This window comes from Pan paniscus, chromosome 20 (assembly GCF_029289425.2).
Source record: "Pan paniscus chromosome 20, NHGRI_mPanPan1-v2.0_pri, whole genome shotgun sequence".
NCBI classification, from domain to species: domain Eukaryota; kingdom Metazoa; phylum Chordata; class Mammalia; order Primates; family Hominidae; genus Pan; species Pan paniscus.
The window spans coordinates 16,679,417-16,700,722 of record NC_073269.2 but is presented as its reverse complement, the minus strand read 5'-3'; the positions used below and the strand labels follow the sequence as shown (position 1 = coordinate 16,700,722).

General features: G+C 42.4%; 1 protein-coding gene across 1 annotated transcript; it reads right to left on the bottom strand.

Moving 5' to 3' along the window:
• Positions 1-1,972: 1,972 nt before the first annotated feature.
• On the bottom strand, positions 1,973-20,196 carry LOC100988783 (zinc finger protein 441). Its single transcript, XM_003830522.4, has 4 exons — positions 18,810-20,196; positions 8,284-8,410; positions 7,630-7,693; positions 1,973-6,009 (listed from the first exon to the last, which is right to left on the bottom strand). The coding sequence occupies exons 1-4, from the start codon at positions 18,810-18,812 to the stop codon at positions 4,122-4,124; spliced, it is 2,082 nt and encodes a 693-aa protein (XP_003830570.1). The 5' UTR covers positions 18,813-20,196; the 3' UTR covers positions 1,973-4,121.
• Between the last annotated feature and the right edge of the window lie 1,110 nt (positions 20,197-21,306).

The following is a 21,306-nucleotide window of genomic DNA, read 5'->3' as shown; positions in this document are numbered from 1 at the left end:
AGATCATTTCCGCAGCTAAATCCGAAGTATTCTGTAAATAGCTTTCCCTTTCAAGGAGTCTAACTGGACTCAGGTTGAACTCCCTTGTGGCTCTCTCATGTTCCTTGATTTATTCATTTGAAATTGTCTTCCAGAGCCGGGCACGGTGGCTCATGCCTGTAATCCCAGCACTTTGGGAGGCCAAGGCGGGTGGATCACGAGGTCAGTAGATCGAGACCATCCTGGCTAACACGGTGAAACCCCGTCTCTACTAAAAATACAAAAAATTAGCCGGGCGTGGTGGCGGGCGCCTGTAGTCCCAGCTACTCAGGGGGCTGAGGCAAGAGAATGGTGTGAACCCGGGAGGCGGAGCTTGCAGTGACCCGAGATCACGCCACTGCACTCCGGCCTGGGTGACAAAGCGAGACTCCGTCTCAAAAAAATAAATAAATAAATAAATAAATAAATAAATAAATAGTCTTCCAGGAGAGATTGTGATATCCTAAGTGAGGACCTCATCCATTTTATTTGCTTCTCTTCTCCCTAACCTGCTACACCACTTGTTCATTGAAGGCACAGAATATTTTAAACTGACCATCACTTGCTGTAAATTCTGGAGATCTCAGCACAATTCAGAAATCCACACCCTAAAGGAGTTATGTGTGGATGTTAATGCCATCCTCACCACGAGAGGGAGTTCATTGTCTCTTTTTCTGCAAATCGGTGCAAAGCAGTTTTCTTTTTTTTTTTTTTGAGACGAAGTTTCGCTCTTGTTGCCCAGGCTGGAGCGCAATGGTGCAATCTCGGCTCACTGCAACCTCCGCCTCCCGGGTTCAAGCGATTCTCCTGCCTCAGCCTCCCGAGTAGCTGGGATTACAGGCGCCCGCCACCACGCCCGGCTAATTTTTGTATATTTAGTAGAGACGGGGTTTCACCATGTTGACCAGGCTGGTCTTGAACTTCTGACCTCAGGTGATCCACCCTCCTCGTCCTCCCAAAGTGCTGGGATTACAGGCGTGAGCCACCGCACCTGGCTTTCTATTTTTTTTTTTTTTTAATCTACGGGATAACACTTCATAAAAGTAACAGTGACACTATTCAGTTTGGTTCATTTATACGATTTGACTTTTCATAGGTTGTTAAGAAAGCAGTAAAGTCTGTGAACCTAATTGGATTTCCCTGACTCTGAAAAGTGTATTTAAAAAAATGTATATATGGAAAGGAGTAACTGAGGTGACAGAAAGACTTGCTGAGGAGGTGACATGTGGGATGAGACCTGAAGTAATGTATTAGTATAAAAAGTCAGGTCAGAGGATTCAAGGAAGATGCAGAATAAAAAGCATGAAGAATCTGTATCCCCCACCTGGATTTGCATTGGCAGAATCCAACTGATGTAGCTATTTTGAAACTGCGGATACTATTAAAAGCTTGCAGCTTCCAGGGAAATAATTGGCTAATAAAATTGGGTTAATTTCGGTCAATTTCAACTCTTAGTTGAGTCAGCAGCCCTGACTCATTCCCTCTCCTCAGCTCCATGACAGGTAGCTATGCATAAGTTCTAACAGCAGTCTGCATGCAGTTTTGGGGGGCCAGGGTGGACAAAAAGGACCTGTCTTCCAAATACTGGGGATCTGCGCACTGCTTGATAATTGTTGCTTCTGATCACAGAGTTACAGACAAAGAAGTGGTGGTGACTGTTGCTGCCGCATCTCTCTCCATTTTTCAAAGGCCCTTCCCCTCCATCTGAAGTGACTTCCAGGCTGGTGCCTTTTATTTTTCCCTTAATGCTTTTATTCCTCTCCTTTTGAGAGCCACTGAAGATTAGGTTGTGCAAAAATAACCATACATGCAGAGAAAATTAGACAGTTACCACACATGCCCAGGGACAGGTGCAACTAAGAAAAGACCTGAGAAGAACTTAAGTTTACACCTTAGGCTGTTCCTCAGCCCACAGACACCTGACAATAGTGTTATTTTAAAACTATTTTATATATTTTCTTTTATTGATACATATTTTACATATATATAAGGTACATATGAGCATTTCTTGCATGCATAGAATGTAATGGTCAAGTCAGTGTATTTGGGGTATCCATGATCTTGAGTATTTACCATTTCTATGTGTTGGTAACATTTCAAGTCCTCTCTTCCAACTACTTTGAAATATGCAATATATTGTTGCTAACTATAGTTCACTCTAGTCTGCTTTCTAACATCAGAACTTATTCCTTTGATCTAAATGGAAATTTGTATGTATTCACCAATTTCTCTTCATTTCCCCTTCTCAGCCCTGGATAACTTATTCTATTCCCTATCTCCATGAGATCAAGTTTTTCACCTCCCACATATAAGTGAGAACATGTGGTATTTGTCTTTCTGTGCCTGGCTTATTTCACTTACCATAATGACCTCAAGTTCCATCCATGTTGTTAGCAATAACATTTTACTCTTTTTTATGGCCAAATAGTATTCCACTGTGTACATAAACATTTTCTTTATCCATGTGTCCACCGATGGACGCTTAGGTTAATTCCATATCTTTGTTATCATGAATAGTGCTGTGATAAATATGCAAGTGCAAGTATCTCTTTGATATACTGATTTCTTTTCCTGTGGATATACTTGGTTTGCTGGATCATATGGTGGTTCTATTTTTAGGTTTTTGAGAAAACTACATACTGTTTTCCACAGTAGTTGTTCTAATTTATACTTTCACCAACAGTGAAAGTTTTCTTTTCTCCACATCCTCATCAGCATTTGTTGTTTTTTATCTTTTTTAGTAAGAACAATTCTAAGTAGAGTATCTCATTGTGGTTTCAATTTGCATTTTCCTAATCATTAGTGATGTTGAACATATTTCCATATGCTTTTTGGCCATTTGCATGTCTTCTTTTGAGAACTGTCTGTTCACATCCTTTTCCCACTTTAATGGGATTATTTATATTTTTTGCTGTTGAGATGTTTGAGTTCCTTGTATATTTGGATATTAGTCCCTTGTCACATAGTTTGCAAATATTTTCTCATATTCAACAGGTTTTCTCTGCACTCTTGTTGTTCCCTTTACTTTGCACAGCTACTTTTTAGTGTAATATAGTCTCATTTGTCTATTTTTATCTTTGTTGTCTGTGCTTTGAGGTATTAGCCATAAAATCTTTGCCTAAACCAATGTCCTGAAGTATTTTCAATATGTTTTCTTCTAGTAGTTTTACAGATTCAGTAGGTACAATTGTTAAAGAATGTGATCTTCAGGTACAATCCTGTCATGCAACAAAGGCTCCAGGTCACTTGAAGGATAACAAAATGCCTATAACCACTGGAAGGTTTGGTGATGTAAAGAAAAAGAAGGAACAGCTTCCTATAATACTTGTAGCTAAAGCAGCTGCAATTATGGAGATGAAACCTTCAACACTTAAAGATCTTATACTCGCAAACTCCACAGATCCTGACATTGTTGCTGACATGTACACGTACTTAGGACAATGAATGACAGTTGTATTTGTACTGAACATGTAGACTTTTTTCTTGTCATGATTCCCTAAACAATACAAAAGCAACTTATACAGAATTTACAATGCATTGTGTATTATAAGTAATCTAGAAATGATTTAAGATATACAGAAAAATGTGCCTAGGTTATATGAAAATATGCTGTTTTTAATATCAGGGACTTGAATATCTCTGAATATAGGTATTCCTGAGGATGCTGGAATCAATTCACCTCACAAACTAGGGAGGACTGTATTCAAAAGAAACTGAAGCTACTAAATGCTTTACCACATTGTTTACATTCATAGTGGTTCTCTGCAGTTTGAAATCTTTCATGTAACTGAAATGAATTAGGACTAATAAATGCATTTCTACATTCCTTACAGTAGTAAGGTCCATTGCTAGTATGTCATAATAACCACCTTTGAAAGTTTGCTAGAGAAAGAAAGTTTTTTCATATTCCTCACATTCATTATATATATATTTTTGAAGTATGAGTTTGGTCATGTTTTCAAAAGGTACTGAAAAAAATGGAAGGTTTTAGTACATTTTTATATTCATACAACTTTTTTCAGTGTGAGTCTCTTTTATGTATTTGTAAGAAGCTGAAAGTACTTAAGGCTTTCCCACATGTTCAACACTCATAGGGGTTTTCTCTAGTGAGTCACTTCATGTTTATGAAAGGAACTGATACAATGAAATGCTTCCCCACATTCTTTACACTTATAGGGTTTCTCCATACTGTGGGTCCTTTCATGTTTATGAAAGGCACTGGGACAATGGAATGGTTTCCCACATTCCTTACATTTATACGGCTTCTCTCCAGTATGAACTCTTTCATGTATTCGTAAGTAACTTGAATGACTGAAGGCTTTACCACATTCCTTGCATTCATAGGGTTTCTCTCCAGTGTGAGTTCTTTCATGTCTTTGCACTGAACTGGGATAATCAAAGCCTTTCCCACATATCTTACATTTATGAGGTCCATTTCCAGTATGTGTTATCATGTGTCTTCGAAAGCTTGAGAGATCAGATAATGCTTTCCCACATTGCTGACAACCATAGGGTTTCTCTCCAGTGTGAGTCCTTTCATGTAGTTGAATGTAACTGGAAGACCTGAAGGCTTTCCCACATAGTTTACACTTATAGGGTCTCTCCCCAGTGTGAATTCTTTCATGTCTTCGAAATGAACTGGGAGAATCAAAGCTTTTCCCACATATCTTACATTTATGAGGTCCATCTCCAGTGTGCATTATCATGTGTCTCTGAAAGCTTTTCAGATGAGAAAGTGCTTTTCCACACTGCTTACATTCATAGGGCTTTTCTCCAGTGTGAGTCTTTTCATGTACTCGAATGTAATTGGAAGACCTGAAGGCTTTTCCGCATTGTTTACATTTATAGGGTCTCTCCCCAGTGTGAATTCTTTCATGTATTTGAAGGTAAGTGCAACAAATGAAGGCTTTTCCACATTGTTTACATTTATATGGCTTCTCTCCAGTGTGAGTAGTTTCATGATTTCGAAAGTAATAGAAATCACTAAAGGCTTTCCCACATTCACATTTATAGGGTTTCTCCCCAGTATGAGTTGTTTCATGCCTTCGACATAAACTGGGAGAATCAAAGGCTTTCCCACATACCTTGCATTTATGAGGTCCATCTCCAGTGTGCGTTATCATGTGTCTTCGAAAACCTGTGCAATCAGAGAATGCTTTCCCACAATACTTACATTCATACGGTTTCTCTCCAGTGTGAGTTCTTTTATGTCTTCGAACTGAACTGGGAGAAAGAAAGCCTTTTCCACATATCTTACATTTATGAGGTCCATCTCCAGTGTGCACTATCATGTGTCTTTGAAAGCTTCCAAGATGATAAAATGCTTTCCCACATTGCTTACATTCATAGGATTGTTCTCCAGTGTGAGTCCTTTCATACAGTTGAGTGTAACAGGAACAACTGAAGGCTTTCCCACATTGTTTACATTGATAGGGTTTCTCTCCACTGTGTGTTCTTTCATGTCTTAGAGTGGAACTATAAGCAGGAAATGCTGTAGAACACTGCTCATATTCATATGGTTTCTCTTCAGTGTGAGTTCTTCTAAGCATATGAAATAAACTAGGCCAAATAAAGGCGTTTCCACACAACTTACATATACGAGGTCCATCTCCATGGTGTGCTGCCATGTGTCTTTGAAGGTTTTCAAGAGAACTGAAGCTTGCACATTCCTTACAATCATAGAGTTTCTTTCCATGCTGAGGTCTTTCATGTATTTGAAAGCAGGGCTGATAACTGAAAGCTGTCCCACATTGTGTATGTGTATATGGCTTCTCTCCATATTCTTGATACTCACATGGTTTGTGTTCACTGTCAACTCTAATGTAGCAATTAAGAGATGAACGACCCATGAGGGCGTCTGTACACTCACTGCTTTCCCATGGATCTACTCCAGGTATTTTCTCGTTCACAATACTGTCTTGAATCTGGGTAAAGGGTCCTCCACATTGACTATTATCTTTAATTTCACAGGATCTCTCTACCATATGACATCTGTAAAAAATAAGAAGTACATTAGTAAAGGTTTGTTTATAAATGATTTTGTATTAATAAGTATTGGATTTACATTTCTTTTCTTTCTTTCTTTTCTTTTTTTTTTCTGAGACAGGTTCTTGCTCTGTTGCCCAGGCTGGAGTGCGGTGGTGTGATCTCAGCTCACTGCAACCTCCACCTCCCGGACTCAAACCATCCTCCCACCTAAGCCTCTCAAATAGCTGGGTCTACAGGCATATGCCACCACACATGGCTGATTTTTTTTTTTTTTTTGAGACGGAGTCTCACTCTGTTGCCCAGGCTGGAGTGCAGTGGCGCAATCTCGGCTCACTGCAAGCTCTACCTCCCCCGGGTTCACACCATTCTCCTGCCTCAGCCTCCCAAGTAGCTGGGACCACAGGCGCCTGCCACCACACCTGGCTAATTTTTTGTATTTTTAGTAGAGATGGGGTTTCACCATGTTAGCCAGGATGGTCTCGATCTCCTGACCTCGTGATCTGCCCACCTCAGCCTCCCAAAATGCTGAGATTAGATTTTTGTATTTTTTATAGAGACAAGGTTTCACCATGTTGCCCAGGCTAGTCTTGAACTCCTGATCTCAAGCAATCTGCCCACCTTGACCTCTTGTAGTGCTGGGATTACAAGGGTGAGCCACCATACCCAGCCTTTCTTTTTCTTTTTCTTTTTTTTTTTTTGAAACTGGGTTTTGCTCTGTTGCCCAGGCTGGAGTATAGTAATGTGAACAGGGCTTACTGCAGCCTTGACCTCCTGGGCTCAAGCAACCTTCCTGTCTCAGCTTCCCAAGTAACTGAAACCACAAGCACAGGCCACCATGCCTAGCTAATTTTTGTATTTTTTGTAGAAAGGGCATCTTGCCACGTTGCCCAGGCTGATTGAACACCTGGGCTCAAGCAGTCTTCCTGCCTCAGCTTCCCAAATAGTTGGGATTACAGGTGTGAGCTATCGCACCTGGCCTGGATTTACATTTCTAACATTATCATGCAAAGTGTAGGTTTCATGCCCTCTTTGAACATGAATGGACAGAATGATGTACAAGATAACTCAACCCCAGCTGTTTTGAAGATAGTGACATTCATATGGGAATTCTTAATACTGTTTCCAAGGGAACTATTTTGCAGGCACTGAATAGCCATAGCCATGTCACATTTAAGTATACGTTTTTGAAGAAAATTTTCTAAGAATAAATAAATTTAAGGTGGGCTTGTTAATTTTCCTTGCTTCTTTTTAAAATTTTGGGCTGGTCACAGTGGCTCATGCCTGCAATACCCGCCTTTTGAGAGGCCAAGGCAGGAGGAACGCTTAAGGACAGCAGCTGGAGATGAGTCTGGTCAAACATAGCAAGACCCTATCTCTACAAAAACTAAATACGTAGCCACATGTGGTGGTGCATGCCTGTAACCCTAGCTACTCAGGAGGCTGAAATGGGAGGACCATTGAGCACAGGAATCCGAGGCTACAGCGAGCTATGATCATACCACTGTACTCCAGCCTGAGCAACAAAGTGAGACACTGTCTCTAAAACAAACAAAATAAAATAAAATTTCTGGCATACTATGAATCACTCCAAGGACACAGCTTTCTCTTGTGAGTGCAAATTACCTTAGATTTCTTCTGAGATCTTTGTACTGATCTTCTTCTATATCATGATTTTGCCATATCATTCCTAAAAGTTAGAACCGAAAAATGACTATAAATTATTATAAAATTATAGAAAGACTGTAAGATTTTATGTACACTACAATCATGCATGATTCACACACCAAACTACAGTTGAGTCTTCAACACAGGTTTGAACTGCACAGGTCTACTTACATATGAATTTCTTCAGTCTCTGCTACTCTTGAGACAGCAAGACCAACCCCTCCTCTTATTCAGTCTACTCAATGTAAAGACAATCAGAATGAAAACTTTGTAATGATGTACTTTCTATGAATACTAAATAATGTTCCACTTACCTATGGTTTCCTAATGAATATTTTCCTTTTCTAGCTTACTTTCCTGTGAGAATATATAGCATGTAATACATATGACATATAATACATGTATTAATCAACTGTTTGTTACCAGTAATGCTGCCAGTAAACAGTAGGCTACTAGTGGTTAAGTTGTGTGGGAGAAGATGTATGACTGCTTGGGTGGCTGGTTCAAGGGCCAATTATATACCCTTTCCATATTTCAAATAATTGAACATCATTGATGACCAAGAAACAAATGTCTCTAATTGACTAATAGAAGACATGATGACATCCTTACCTATACAGTCCAGGTTTCTGATGGTTTCCTGCATCACATCTCTGTAGAGACTCTTCTGTGATGGACCCAGCAAAGCCCACTCCTCACAGGTGAAGTTTATAGCCACATCCTCAAATGCCACTGAGTCCTGAAATATTTCACATGTGCAGAGGAGGAATATTAAAACTGAAGGCACTGGGAATGTAAATTCACTTCATAACCTTCACATGATGCTGTGGTTTCCAAGCATTTATTCAAGAACATGGTAAACCCACTCTTATTCTCTCTTTACACTCATTTTATCCCACACAACAATTCTGATCCTAGAAATGAACATGTTTTGTAAAGTAACAGTTGAATAGGAACACGCCTCTTGTTGGTGAGGTAAGAAAGTGAGTCTTATTGCCTGAATCACTCCTCATTTCTATTTCTACAGTGGGTCTGCAGTTCTTGTCATGACAAAGTCCTACTACCTATTGTGCAAAAGAGAGTTACCAGCAAGAAGGCTCTCACCAGATGCCCAGCCTTGATGCTGGGCTTCCCACCCTCCAGAAGTGTAAAAAATAAATATCATTTCTTATAAATTACCCAGGTTAAAGTATTCTGTTATAAGCAACAAAAAACAGACTAAGCCATGAAAAAAACACTCTGAGGCCAGGCACAGTGGCACATACCTGTAATCCCAGCACTTTGGAAGGCCGAGGCAGGCAGACCACCTGAGGTCAGGAGTTCGAGACCAGCCTGACCAACAGGGAGAAACCCTGTCTCTACTAAAAATACAAAAAATTAGCCCGGTATGGTGGTTCATGCTTGTAATCCCAGCTACTCAGGAGGCTGCGGCAGGAGAATTGCTTGAACCCGGGAGGCGAAGGTTGCGGTGAGCCGAGATTGCGCCATTGCACTCCAGCCTGGGCAACAAGAGAGAAACTCCGCCTCAAAAAAAAAAAAAAAGGGAAAAAACACTCTGGTCACTGTGCCTGTAATGAGTGACGCTTGTGCCTTGGGGTGATTTAGCCTGTGCTATGTGACTACACTAAGAGAGAACATTTGGAAGCTAGCAACTGGTTTACTGTAGAACATATGTAGTTAAGTATGACAAAAGACTAATAAGGATATTTTACCATCCCAATGGAAAAATTAAACTTTATTAAGTAATGTCAAAGAAGAAAAGAAGGGCCAAGATTGCATATGTTCTTAGAAAAAAACTCAATGTCATCTCTCATGAATATCTATAATATTTCCCTAAATCCCTAAACAGACCTTTTTGTCATCATTAAAAATTACATGACCAAATCTAATAGAAGTCACAAACATCTAAAAATGCTAAAATCCTTCTAACCAAGAAAGCAACAGCTTTCCAAAAACAGATAAAGTATTGTGAATATATTATATTCAGTACCCTGTACTATTAACACAGAGATAAACAAATAGAATAAGGAAGGTGACAAATAGTAGGAAAGTTTTGTGGAGTTTTTATTTGTCCTTGTCCCAATCCCTCCTCACATCAGCACCAGTCTTGAAAACAGCAGACCAAATTTCCAATGTGGATCCCTAGAGAGAGCAGATCAGATCTTATTTGTAAGTTATTGCACCTTTGTATTTTTCAATCCATCTGTGGACTATCCAAAGGTCTGAAAGAAAGTTCTCTTTTTTATTTAATCAATGATGGAGCCTAATTAGGTCAAGCTTGGCAGGAACTGCTTCAAATTGTTGCAAAATACATAAAAAACCTTCAAACAACTGGGACAACAAATTATGATTAAGACATATGGTAGAACATCTAAGTCCTGGGAATAAAAAAGGAGAGAATAATTTCCCTCAGAAATTAGGGCATTCAGGCTGAGCGTGGTGGCTCACGTTTGTAATCCCAGCACTTTGGGAGGCTGAGGCAGGTGGATCACCTGAGGTCTGGAGTTTGAGACCAGCCTGGCCAACATGTCGAACCCCCGTCTCTACTAAGAATACAAAAATTAGTCAGGTGTGGTGGCGGGCACCTGTAGTTCCAGCTACTCGAGAGGCTTAGGGACGAGAATCGCTTGAACCTGGGAATCGGAGGTTGCAGTGAGCCGAGATTGAGCCACTGCACTCCAGCCTGGGTGATAAAGCGAGATTCCGTCACAAAAAAAAAAAAAAAAAAAAAAAAAGGCTGGGCGCGGTGGCTCACGCCTGTAATCCCAGCACTTTGGGAGGCCAAGGTGGGCGGATCACGAGGTCAGGAGATCGAGACCATCCTGGCTAACACAGTGAAACCCCGTCTCTACTAAAAATACAAAAATTAGTCGGGCGTGGTGGTGGGCACCTGTAGTCCCAGGTACTCGGGAGGCTGAGGCAGGAGAATGGCATTAACTCAGGAGGCGGAGCTTGCAGTGAGCTGAGATTGCCCCACTGCACCCCAGCCTGGGCGACAGCGCGAGACTCCATCTCAAAAAAAAGGGGGCATTCAAAAGCACTCCAGTGTTTTGGGGAATTGAGAATGCATGTACTGGAAATGCATGCACTGGAAAAAACACATTTTCACAAAAGACCTGGGGAGGCCCTCATTTTCAGCTCTGCATCATCTCTCAGTTTGGTAAAACAGAAAGGTAAGGCTAAAGCAGAGTTTTAAGCAGTCTGGCTAAGTGTTCACCAAATACTACATCACAGACCCATCCACAAAGACTGGAAGAGGTCAGCTTTTTGTTTGGCATGTCTTTTTTACTTTTAGCTGCTAGCATTCAGGAAATCTATCAGAATACTGGATGAACACAAGCTAAGGGAACAGAGACTTCAGTGACTACACTGGACAGAGAATACAGTCTCTGCAGACATGCTCTGAAAATGTTACTAAACAAATGAATAATTAAAACCTTCCACAAACCAGAAGGGCAAACAGTGAAGGGAATCTGATTTCCAGATTATAACATTCAAATGTCTGCTTTACAACACAAAGAAATCCATAAAGACTATAAAGAAGAATAAAAATATAGCTCATCAATGAAAAAAAAATTTAATTTAGATAAACCATCTCTGAGAACCTCAGACATTAGACTTATTGAATAAAAACTTTAAAGCAACTGTCTTAAATATGTTCAATGAGGTAAAGGCAATTATGAACAAAGAACTAAAAGAAAACCAGAAAAGGGATGCATGAATAAAATCATATCAATACAAAATTAGAAATTGGACCATATTTAATTTATGCAACTGCAAAGCACAACATCTAAAATGAAAATTTCTCTATAGATGTTCAACAGATGTGAGCAACCAAAGTAAAAAATCAGCTAAAATGAAGATAGAACAATTGAAGTTATTTAGACTAAGGAGAAAAAAAAGGAATGAAATTGATAGAATGTATGATTGATACAACTGCCTTGCTAGTAATGTTAAAAGAAGTTCATCGGAGAGAAGAAAAATTATATAGATTAGAAATTTGGATCATACACCCACACACGAAGAGTCTTAGAATTAAATGAAGACATTTGAAATTCTTTAGTTTTCTTATACCTATCTGATCTAATATAATAGATACAGGTTTGTTCAACATAATAATATCAGCAATGTATTGGGCAATACAATAGAGGAATTCAGAATAGTTTGTTATATCAGCACTACCCCTGAAGCCGGTATAGTGTTATTTGAAACTGTAGGCTCATTAGTTGTGAATAGTATTCTACCAACTCTAGTGAATTCACTAATAACATTTAAGAAACAAATAGATTTACTATACTCATAGAAGCAAGCAAATGGAATCATATACATGCTCAGTCAAAATGAAAGAAGGCAGAAAGGAGAAAGTGGAAAAAAACAGATAATGTACAATAAATGGAAAACAATAACATATATGTGATATTAATCCAATTACATCAGTTATGACATAGAATGTGTATTACCTATATTCAACAGTAAAAAAGGCAGGGACTGGCAGAGTATAATGAAAAAGAAGGCCCATCGATGTGCACAAGAAAACCATTTTAAATAGAAAGGTTTGGATAAATATATGCAATTCTGGCCCTAATCAAAAGAAATATGGAACACTGATACTAAATTCAGACAAATAAGATTTTAGGTCAAACAAATTACATACGATGGAGATATTTCATAATGATAAAGAGGTCAATCCTACAAGACATAATAATCCTTAACATTTATGCCCATAAACACAGATTATGAAAATACATAAGGCAAAAACTTATAAAACCACATGACAAAATACACAAATCTACAACTATAGTTGGAGAAAAACAACTCACCTCTTTCAATAATTGACAGATCAGTTTGGCAGAAAATCACTAATGATACATGTGAACTCAAGAATACTATTAATCAACTAGATTTAATTGATGTGTATTTACAGATTCTTTCATTTTACACCAGCAGGCTACACATTATTTTCAAGCCCTCATGAAGTATATACCAAGACAGACCATATTCTGAATCATAAAACACACTTGAACACATTTTTAAAAATAGAAATTCTATAAAATATGCAATCAAACTATATTATAATTAAAGTAGCAATAAATAACAGAAACATACTTGAAAAGCCTAAAAAACCTGGAGATTTAAGTGACAAGCCTCTCAACTATAAAAGTGTCAAAGAGAATTCTAAAGCAAATGTAAATATTGCAATGTTGATTAAAAAAGAGTATATCATAGCAAAATTTTTACAATGTGCTTAGAAGGAAACGTAAAGAATTGAAAGCAGGCCGGGCGCGGTGGCTCACGCCTGTAATCCCAGCACTTTGGGAGGCCGAGGCGGGCGAATCACGAGGTCAGGAGATCGAGACTATCCTCGTTAACAAGGTGAAACCCTGTCTCTACTAAAAATACAAAAAATTAGTCGGGCGTGGTGGCAGGTGCCTGTAGTTCCAGCTACTCGGGAGCTAGGCAGGAGAATGGTGTGAACTCAGGAGGAGTTTTGCTTTGTTGTCCAGGCTGAAGTGCAGTGTCATGATCTCACTGCAACTTCTGCTTCCTGGGATCAAGTGATCCTCCCACCTCAGCCTCCTGAGTGGCTGGAACTCCCACTACAGCCTCCTGAGTGGCTGGATGTGCCACCCCATCCTGCTAATTTTTTGTGTTTTCTGTAGAGATGGGGTTTCAACATGTTGCCCAGGCTGGTCTTGAACTCCTGGGTTCAAGCAGTCTGCCAATCTTGGTCTCCCAAAGTGCTGGGATTGTGGAAGGTTTTAATTATTCATTTGTTTAGTAACATTTTCAGAGTATGTTTGCAGAGACTGTATTCTCTGTCCAGTGTAGTCACTGAAGTCTCTGTTCCCTTAGCTTGTGTTCATCCAGTATTCTGATAGATTTCCTGAATGCTAGCAGCTAAAAGTGCTGGGATTACACATGTGAGCCACCATGCCTAGCCTACCAGTGCACCCAGCCTGGCCTGGTGTAGGGACCAGCCCCACAGGGTCGGTGAGTTTCTCCCCATGTGCGGCGACAAGAGAGTGTAGAAATAAAGACACAAGACAGAGATAAAAGAAATGACAGCTGGGCCCGGGGACCACTACCACCAATGTGCGGAGACCAGTAGTGGCCCCAAATGTCTGGTTGCACTGTTATTTATTGGATACAAAAGCAAAAGGGGCAGGGTAAAGAGTGTGAGTCATCTCCAATGATAGGTAAGGTCACGTGGGTCACATGTCCACTGGACGGGGGCCCTTCCCTGCCTGGCAGCCAAGGCAGAGAGGGAGAGGAGACAGAGAGAAAGACAGCTTACGCCATTATTTCTGCATACCACTATCTAGAAGGCAGAGCCAGGTGTACAGGATGGAACATGAAGGCGGACTAGGAGTGTGACCACTGAAGCACAGCATCACAGGGAGATGGTTAGGCCTCCAGGTAACTGCAGGCAAACCTGACTGATGTCAGGCCCTCCACAAGAGGTGGAGGAGCAGTCTTCTCTAAACTCCCCCGGGGAAAAGGAGACTCCCTTTCCCGGTCTGCTAAGTAGTGGGTGTTCCTTGACACTTTTCACTACCGCTAGACCACGGTCCGCCTGGCAACGGGCGTCTTCCCAGACGCTGGCGTCACTGCTAGACCAAGGAGCCCTCTGGTGGCCCTGTCCGGGCATAACAGAAGGCTCACACTCTTGTCTTCTGGTCACACCTCACTATGTCCCCTCAGCTCCTATCTCTGTATGGCCTGGTTTTTCGTAGGTTATGATTATAGAGTGAGGATTATTATAATATTGGAATAAAGAGTAATTACTACCAACTAATGATTAATGATATTCATATATAATCATATCTAAGATCTATATCTGGTATAACTATTCTTGTTTTATATTTTATTATACTGGAACAGCTTGTGTCCTCGGTCTCTTGCCTCGGTGCCTGGGTGGCTTGCTGCCCACAGCCTGGGACTTTTATTATTTATTGATTCAATTTCTTCAATAGTTATAAGCCTTTTCATATTAATTAGTTCTCCTTTTGTGAGTTTTGGTAGCTTGTGTCATTCAAGGAATTGGTCCATTCCATGTAATTTATCAACTATGTGGGCATGCAGTTGTTCCTAATACTCCTTTGAGGTCCTTTAATGTACACGAGATGAGTAATCATAACCCCCCTTTCTTCTGAGTTAGCTTGCCTATGGGCTTATTCATTTTATTGATCTTTTGAAGGAACCAGCTTTTGGTTTGTTAATGTTTTCTACTGATTTCTTGCTTACTATTTCATTAATACCTTCTCTCATTGTTATTTTCCTCTGCTCGATTTACATGTATCCTGCTATTCTTTCTTTAGTTTCCTAAAGTGGAAGGTTTTTAAGCATTGGTTTTATATCTTTGCTTTCTAGAGATTGCATTCAATTTTTTTTTTTTTTTTTTTTTGAAACAGAGTTTTGTTCTGTCACCCAGGCTATCGTGCAGTGGTAGGCTAGGCGTGGTGGCTCACACATGTAATCCCAGCACTTTGGGAGGCCAAGATCAGCAGACTGCTTGAGCCCAGGAGTTCAAGACCAGCCTCGGCAACATGGTGAAACCCCATCTCTACAGAAAACACAAAAAATTAGCAGGATGGGGTGGCACATCCAGCCACTCAGGAGGCTGTAGTGGGAGTTCCAGCCACTCAGGAGGCTGAGGTGGGAGGATCACTTGATCCCAGGGAGCAGAAGTTGCAGTGAGATCATGATACTGCACTTCAGCCTGGACAACAAAGCAAAACTCCACTTCAAGCAAACAAACAAACAAAAAGTCCCAAGAAAAAGGAACAGGCCAGCATGGTTTCACTGTTGAATTCTGGAAAACACTTATGGAAGAAATGACACCAATTCTCTATAATCTCTTTCAGAAAATACAAGCAGAGGGAACACTTTCTAATTCATGTTGTAAGGCCAACACTGATAATATGGTTTGGCTCTTTGTCGCCACCCAAATCTAATCTTCAACTGTAATCCCCATAATCCCCATGTATCAAGGGAGGGACCTGTGAGAGGTGACTGGATCATGGGGGCGGTTTCCCCCACGCTGTTCTTGTGATAGTGGGTTCTCATGAAATCTGACGGTTTTATAAGTGTTTGACAGTTCCTCTTTCACATGCTGTCTTGCCTGCCACCATGTAAGAAGTGCCTGCTTCCCCTTCCGCCACAATTGTAAGTTTCCTGAGGCCTCCCCAGCCATGAGGAACTGTGAGTCAATTAAACCTCTTTTCTGGTAGTTCTTTATAGCAGTGTGAAAATGGACTAATACAACTGCCTTAACACCAAAACTAGACAGACATTACAGACATATCTCCACCATGTGAGGGCATAACAGGAAGAATGCCATCTGCAAATCAAGAAAGAGGCCCAGGCTGGGCACGGTGGCTCACACCTGTAATCCCAGCACTTTGGGAGGCCGAGGTGGGCAGATCATGAGGTCAGGAGATCGAGACCATCCTGGCTAACATGGTGAAACACCGTCTCTACTAAAAATACAAAAAATTAGCTGGGGTGGTGGCATGTGCCTGTAGTCCCAGCTACTTGAGAAGCTGAGGCAGGAGAATCACTTGAACCCAGGAGGCGGAGGTTGCAGTGAGCTGAGATCATGCCACTGTTCTCCAGCCTGGGCAACAGAGCAAGACTCCATCTCAAAAAAAAAATAAAAAAAAAAGAGGCCTTTACTAGACAACTGACCTGCTGCTTGAAACTGAATTCTCAGCCTTTATAGCTTTGAGAAATGAATATCTGTTGTGTAAGGCATGCAGTCTATGGTAAATTTGTTATAGCAACCCAAAGGACTAAGTTAGGAAGGGTCTTTCTCTACCACACATCAAGGCTTTGAAGACTATAGTAATCAGGAGAGTATGATATTAGCAGACTGATGGATACATAAACCAATGAAAAATGGCAAATTCTGGAACAAGAGCATCTACTTAAGGTACAAGAACCTATGACACAGCAGGTATTGCCAGGCAGTGATACAAATGAGGGACACTTCAACAGAAATGATGGAGACAAATGGTTACCTACAGGAGAATAATCCATCTTCTGCCCAGCATCTCCATATACAATGATCAACTAACTATAGACTTTCCAGTTTTCATTAATTTTTACTCAGTTTGTTACCTCAGCTTCCATTTTGAATGTGGTTTTGTTTTTCCATACCAAAAAAGGGGTTTTATGACCCTTGACACAGTTTCTAGTTCTCTATCTTCTCCAAGTTCTTCAATTTTGTTGATCCATATGCATCATCCCTTATACCATCATCTCCTTTCACCACCTCCCTATGGGTGCAGAGTGTGTCAAGTCAGGTCCTCCTATCACCTGGAACATCCCCCGTCCCCATGCTGCTCACCGAAGTGCTCAGTAACCATGATCCCAGGAGACACTACATTGTTAGCTTTTCAGGTTCTTGCACCACCTCAGTGGAGTTGGTTTTCCTGTCCTTAGGGATAGTTTTCTCCCTTCATTAGTCTGAGAACATCAGAAGGGAAGAATCATTTCAGTCCTGTCCCCTTAATACCACCATCCAATTGGCTGACCAGCCATATATCCCCAAGGAAGGGATGGGGGAAGAAAAGCTGAGTGTTCTAAGGAAGTAGCTTATTGAGGAAGGGTATACCAGGAGACTCCTCCCACTACAGGGCATCATGCTGCTTCCCTACAAGGTCCCACCATCTCCACCTCAGGGTGTCCTCTGGGAGGAGTGACAAAGGGACTGATATTCACTTGACACTACAAAAGACTTGGCAGCTGTGGGCATCTTGGGGTGGCCCCAGGCAGCTCTGAAACCCAGGACCAGGAAACCATAGAGGATGGGCTGGGGACTCATCACTCTGTAACGTTTCCAAAGAGGAAACTTAATCCAAAGACATTCTCAAAAGATGTCTCTGTCTAGGGATGATGAAGGGAGGACAGCAACAAAGATTTTATTTATTAATATTCATTTTTTTTACAGCGAAATGTCTGGTGGTTTTTCTCTGCTTCCTCACATGTGAAATGTTCACAAACACAAAACCTTTTACAAAGAGCCATATATTGCTATGTATAAACAAAATGACAATTAAAATACTAGCCTCTGTTTGAAAAATAAACTGGGGGACAAGCAGTTCATAAAGTTGCTGTGAATTGAGGAGAGAAAGCCTGAGGAAGGCTCTGGAAGCCAAGGGATTTTCTGTCGGCCCTAGGAGGAGTTAGGATGAGAGAACACAGTGGTGCACTTGAGACCCTGCTGCCCACATCTTTGGAAGACTTGAAGGCGAACGGGTCGCCCTTGGGAAGAAAGAAGGGACAGGGACACAGACCACAACTCCTCCCACACACAAACCCCACACACGAGTCTGCCTGGTGACCCGTCGTCACCGTGCAGCCTCCTCACCGAGTTCACAGGAACTGCGAGCCAGGCTGGAGGCGAGATTGCAGTTAGGTATTAACCAGGTGCCCTCAGCCCCGCTGCCTCGCGGGGCCGCCTCCCCAAGAGTCAGGCCACAGCAGATGCTGACCGCCGGCTTCGCCATTGTGCTTGGGGATGAGATCTCTGAGAGTTGCTCAAGAGTCGCCTGAGTTCTTTCTCAGATCCTGAATCCCAGCAGAAAGGCTGGCGCCAACCAGGCTGAAGACCCCACGAGGGAACCCACTCAGCAGAAGAATGCGGTTTCTTCACCTCCAGTCCCAGGAGTCACCCCTCACTTCCCCACCATCCAGCGACCCCACGCCCCAGCCGCCCCTGTCCACACCCCTAAACACCCCATCCCCAAACCTCTCAGGAAGGCGGATCTGGGGTGTCCTCCCCTCTCCCCCTATTAAACTGTTTCTGCTGCAGCCCTCGGCGTCTCGGTGCAGTGACTCGGGCCGCGAACCTGTGCCGGTTACAGCCGCACAATCTGGGGAGACGCAGGACTGCGGGCGCGGAGCTGCCCAGACAGGCCTCCAGGGCCAGGGCCGCAGTGGCCGCGCAGGGACGGGACAGGACGCCCGGGGTCCCGGCTGCCGCCCCAGCCCCATCGTGCGGCCGAGGGAACCGAGGGCCGAGCTGCGCCAGGGTGTCGCCGGCGGGGAAGCCCTGGTGCCACCACAGCCGGTTCCGGCCGGTTCCAACCAGTCTCTCCTCTCACGCGTCGGGACACCAGACCTCACACACTCACCATTTCCCGGCTTCCGGCGTCCAGGTTCCTCCCTCGGCCTCCCGCTGTCAGTGCGGGTCCCAGCGAGACAGAAGCTGCCACAGACGTTCCAGGGCGTCTCTCAGTGACAGAACCCGGAGCCCAGTGCAGGGGCGTGGAGAGGACTCGGCGGGCTCTTTGAACCTTGCACCCTCCTCCGGTCAGCGCGCCTGATTGACAGTTCTCACGACCCCGCCCCGCGGCCCTGATTGGATAGTGCGCCAGGTCCCTCCCCCGGGGACTGAGTAACGGAAGAAGCGATCTCGGGCAGCGGAGTGGAGCCTGATAAACAGATTCCAGACAGGCCTTGAGAGGACTAGCTTCCTCCCTGCGCTGTGACCTGACCCCCTCCCAGGGGACATTTGCGTTTAGGCAGTATGTCCTGACCTTCCTCCTTTTTCCTCTTGGACAGGGACCCACAAGTCTGTGCAGGAAATTCCAGACTCACTGTCCAGTGGAGCTATCCCATGATTTGAGAGCAGGAAGGGAGCCCAGGCCACACTGCAGCAGAAGGGAGGGGCTGATGTCCTCCAGGAATCAGGAGTTTTGGATGAGGCTGTTGGCTGCACAGGCCAAGCCTTTCTCCCACCTTAGTGGGAGATTGGTCTCAATCTACTAATTTTCAGTGCAGAATATAAAAACACCCCAACAAAGCCGGGTGTGGTGGCTCACACCTGTAATCCCAGCACTTTGGGAGGCCGAGGCAGGTGGATCACCTGAGGTCAGAAATTCGAGACCAGTCTGGCCAACATGGTGAAATCCCGTCTCTAAAATACAAAGATTAGCCGGATGTGGTGGCGCACGCCTGTAGTCCCAGCTACTCAGGAGGCTGAGACAGAGGAATCGCTTGAACCTGGAAGGCAGAGGCTGCAGTGACAGAGTGGGCGAGACAGAGGGAGACTCCGTCTCAAAAAAAAAAATAAATAAAAAATAAAAAATAAAATAGAATAAAATTGTTAAATGTGTGGAAAAACTGGAATTATATGGCGGCAATATTTTATAAAGCAAAAACTTGAACTAGCTCAGATAAGCAGCCTGCTGCATCCACACACAGGTCACAAGTCAACCACTTTCAGGAGGCCAAACATATTCCAAAGCTTGGAGGCCAGACGATAATTCCTGAAATGGAGCCCTAGGGTGGATCAGAACCTGGGGATGAGTCAGGGGCACTAATGGATTTAACTCTGGGAGTTCAATTTGCCCTCCTGTCTTCTAAACACAGTGTGGAAATGCTCCTTCCATCAAGCCTTTAAATGTTATTGAATTAAATGCTTCAATCAAAGGCTGAGACATTAGACTTTGAATTTGAAAACATTCATCTTCATATTTTTATGAAGAATACCAGATATAAAAGCATTATGAGGCCAGGCACCATGGCTCATGCCTGCAATCCCACCACTTTGGGAGGCTGAGGTGGGTGGATTGCTTGAGCTCAGGAGCTCAAGACCAGCCTGGGCAATGTGGTGAAACCCCCATCTCTATTTAAAAACAAACAAAAACATTATTAACTGGGAGCTGGCACCCATGGTGATACGAAGAAAAAGAGGTTTAATTCACTCACAATTCAGTATGGCTGGGGAGGCCTCACAATCATGGTGGAAGGCAAAGGAGGAGCAAAAGCAAATGTTACACGGCGGCAGGCAAGAGAGCGTGTGCAGGGGAACTGCCCTTTATAAAGCCATCGGATCTCATGAGACTTACTCACCCAAATCTCATTTTGAATTGCAGCTCCCATAATCCCCACATGTCATGGGAGTGATCCAGTGGGAGGTAATTGAATCATGGAGGCAGTTTTCCCACGCTGTTCTCGTGGTAGTGAATAAGTCTCATGAAATCTGATGGCTTTATAAAGGGCAGTTTCCCTGTACACGCTCTCTTGCCTGCCGCCATGTAACATTTGCCTTTGCTCCTCCTTAGCCTTCCACCAACACCTGACCAAATGGATATGACATCTACAGAACTTTCCACCCAAAACCAACAGATTATACATTCTTCTCCTCACCACATGGCACATACTCTAAAATCAGTAACATAATCAGACATAAAATAACCCTCAGCAAATTAAAAAAACAAGCAAACAAAATCATACCAACTGCACTCTCAGACCACAGTGCAATAAAAATAGAAATCAAGACTAAGAAAATCTCCCCAAACCATACTATATCAAAATTAAATGACCTGGTTCAGAATGACTTCTGAGTAAATAATGAAATTAACACCAAAATCAAGAAATTCTTGGAAACTGAGAAGAAAGATACAACATACCAGAATCTCTGGGGCACAGCTGAAGAAGTGTTAAGATGGAAATTTATAGCACTAACTGCCCAAATCAAAAAGAAAGATCTGAAATTAATAACCCAACATCACAACTAGAAGAACTAGAGAAGCAAGAGCAAACTAATCCCAAAGCTAGCAGAAGACAAGAAATGACCAAAATCAGAGCTAAAATGACCAAAATGAGAGCTAAACTGAAGGAAAT

What these genes read in the sequence shown, in the direction of transcription:
- LOC100988783 (XM_003830522.4), bottom strand. An exon ending in CAGAAACCTGGACTGTATAG is followed by an intron (nt 7,694 to 8,283) that starts GTAAGGATGTCA and finishes TCTAACTTTTAG; the next exon opens with GAATGATATGGCAAAATCAT. An exon ending in GATCTCAGAAGAAATCTAAG is followed by an intron (nt 6,010 to 7,629) that starts GTAATTTGCACT and finishes TATTTTTTACAG; the next exon opens with ATGTCATATGGTAGAGAGAT.